The following is a 3,163-nucleotide window of genomic DNA, read 5'->3' on the forward strand; positions in this document are numbered from 1 at the left end:
AAACAAAGAGAACAGAGAAATCACTGGGGGGAAAAAAACCTCTGCATTATCAAAAAGTTTACATAAATTAACAGACATAAGGCTGATGGCATTGCAGAAGTTACAGTTAAATAAATACTTCTGCTGAAGCTGGCCTTATTGTTTCTGTAGATTTGTCAGTTTCATTTTACCAGCAGGCTAGTGAAAACACAGTATCCAGTTCTAAAATGTTATTGCCATATTTCAAAAATCTCTCTAAAAGGAAAGCAGAAGTAAACAGCTGTTAGAAAACATTTAGCAATTCAACCTGTGTGGAAGATTAACGTCCCATTTAATGTATTGATGTACACATTTCAATATTTGCTTATTTTACTTCAGTGAGCTCACTTCCTACAAAATGACTGCTGACAAATTAAATTTAAAAACCCACTCATATGAAATATTTTTTTACTGTAGTTTATCTGTGATATCGCTCCTAGTTATACCTAAAATGTAATATCGGTTTTCACACAGCCATTTTAAGATTATTCCCAATATTAAGGGATTTGACATGTGTGAACCACACGGAATATTAGGTGAAATGCTAAGCTCTGAAATAAAACCTTTTTTTTCCTTCCAACTGTAAATACATTTTGAATGTTAAACCATAACAAAAAACCCACTTACCTATCAACCAGCTTTTTAGCAAATCCAAAATCTGTAAGCTTGATATGTCCTTCTTTGTCTAGTAATATATTTTCAGGTTTTAAGTCTCTGTAAACTATTTCTTTGGAGTGCAGGTATTCTATTGCACAAATAATTTCTGTGGAGTAAAACAGTCCTGTGCTGTTGTTGAAACGCCCCATGTTGCGCAGGTAACTAAAAAGTTCTCCTCCTGGCACGTATTCCATTAACATGTATAAAAAACGTTCGTCATGGTTGGTCCAAAATCTGTAATAAAAAGATCACTTTATTGAATAAACAAATTATAACACATATTTGCTTTACAAGTAAATTTCTGTAAAATGATCTCTTGCCCCCACTACGTACATAATTGATTTATGGTTTCACTTTCGCAAATATTAAAACCCCCAAGAATCTAGCAGGATTATGTAACAGACATTCAAGTGGCTGACTTAACCTGAAAAGCAAGAGATCGTTCAGGATGTGCTCAGCACGGGCTCTAAGAAAGAAAGCCTAACTGACAGACTCGGTTGCATTGCACAAAACGGATCCTTGCTAAGCACCCAAGAGTATACTGCCAGTCTGCCCAGACCACACAGTCATTACACACCTCACATCTCGTTCAATCAAATGCTGACAAAGTGATGGGAGGTGAGCACATACGGCTTTTGTAAAGATGCTTATGACAATATATTCAAAAACAGGACACCAGAGAGTTCTCCTTCCCCTCTCCCAATCCTTCCTCCCCCAGAAATATACAACCCCAACTGAAGTGATTAGTTGCTACATAAGCACCAGATCACAGTGCTTGCTCTTTTACAGTGTCTTTAACAAAAGCAACAGAAAAGCAAAAATGACAGCAAAACAAGATTCATTTCTGTGCCTCAGAATTAACCTAATGATAAGTACCTTCTATTCCTCAGACAGTTACCTTTAATTTAAGGTCTATTATTGTGGTACATTCATTAAGAGAGTGCAAGGAAGAAAGGAAACCTTTCCACATGGCTTTCAAATGCTTCATTACAGAATACAGGAATGTTCTCTACATGCCCCAGAACTAAGCTGTTGTTTGTTCTACGCACATTAAACTACTCATATACCACACCCCAGAATGTAACTCAACAGTTAAGAAGAAAGTAAGTATCTGGTAATGTCTTGAAGAATATGCTAACCATTTTAAAACAGCTACCACTGTTACAATGATAAAGAACACTGTATCGCTACCTACCGTAATGATAAAACAATCTAAGTTGCTTAAGTTTCTAGTAACTACTTCTGCAGTATCACAAGAATGGAAAGATCAAATATCTTTTTCTCTATCTTTTATCCTCCTCCCTTCATTAGCTGGTTCCTAATCAAGGCATAGAGTCTAGAGACAGATAAGCAGAACAAACTCTGCTCCCAAACCCATGAGTGACTTTTGCTCAGTAAGATTTTCTTTCTTGATACTGGCAGCGAGGGCAACCAATCAAACGAGACAGACTATCAGATATCAGCAACAGCTCCTCCTGCCCTTCAAAGGGATGAAGAAAAAAGCAGAGCCCAGGCTTGTGTTTTGCTTTTATGGCATTACATTCCTATCACAAAGTCATCAACAATATTAGTTGTCTATTGATGATGTTCAGGTGTAAAAAAACCACTCAAAATGTATTTTTAGTAGTTAAGCAAGGTTGCACCTACAACAAAGAAAGAGGAACAGGAATGGACAAAATGAAGCAAATCACGCATTTAAAAAAACATGTACAGGGGAAAGAAGGACAAAATCTGACAAAGAATAGATGAAAAAGGAAGACCTAGACTATTAAAACAATGTCTTTTTACTGGAATTAATTTCTTCAAGAACTGACTCTTAAAAATGAAAAATAGTAAAATAAAGAACTTCAATTTTGCAACACAAATTGCTTTAAATGATGTTTTAATACAAAAAAGGAAAAATCAAAGAAGCTGCAATGAGAATAATATGCATGGTGTCATGTAACTTTAAAATTCAGCTTCATTCCATGAACTCCGGATGCCAATGTGAACTCCTGTAGACAAATAACACATTTCAGCTTATAAGACATGGGTTATTTTTATTAATTCTCATTCTCTTGAGAAAGGTCAAAGATCACAGAATCACAGAACGGTTTGGGTTGGAAGGGACCTTAAAGACCATCTAGTTCCAACCCCCTGCCATGAGCAGGGACACCCTTCACTGGACCAGGTTGCTCAAAGCCTCATCCAGCCTGGCCTTGAAGACATCCAGGGAATGGGACATCCACAACTTTGATATATCATCAAAACTACAGCACAATATGAACTGCTGCACCCCAGACCTATAACATGTCACAAACATGTGCATAAAGACTGCCTAGGAGTCTCCAGTGACCAAACAAACATTACCAAATAATAGTTGAAAAAATAAGTAGATAACTCCAATATCTACAGAAAAACTGATTGAGGATGACTCCACCAGCAGGAGGATCATTTCTCAAAAGTAACAGGAAAAGGGGGGGGGGGGGGGGGGGTTTTTTATACAATA

The 3,163-nt window shown here is 36.8% G+C and overlaps 1 protein-coding gene across 1 annotated transcript in view; it reads right to left on the reverse strand.

The window, feature by feature from the left end:
- Positions 1-645: 645 nt before the first annotated feature.
- LOC104512889 (putative serine/threonine-protein kinase PRKY) overlaps positions 646-3,163 on the reverse strand; it is a gene marked incomplete at its 3' end in the record, with an annotated part of 8,919 nt that continues 6,401 nt past the window's right edge. The window contains exon 3 of the mRNA XM_010156061.1: positions 646-909. Within this exon, the coding sequence (XP_010154363.1) occupies positions 646-909 (264 nt within the window). The remainder of the gene's footprint in view (positions 910-3,163) is intronic.

This window comes from Eurypyga helias, unplaced genomic scaffold, assembly GCF_000690775.1.
Source record: "Eurypyga helias isolate BGI_N326 unplaced genomic scaffold, ASM69077v1 scaffold4677, whole genome shotgun sequence".
In the NCBI taxonomy this organism is placed as follows: domain Eukaryota; kingdom Metazoa; phylum Chordata; class Aves; order Eurypygiformes; family Eurypygidae; genus Eurypyga; species Eurypyga helias.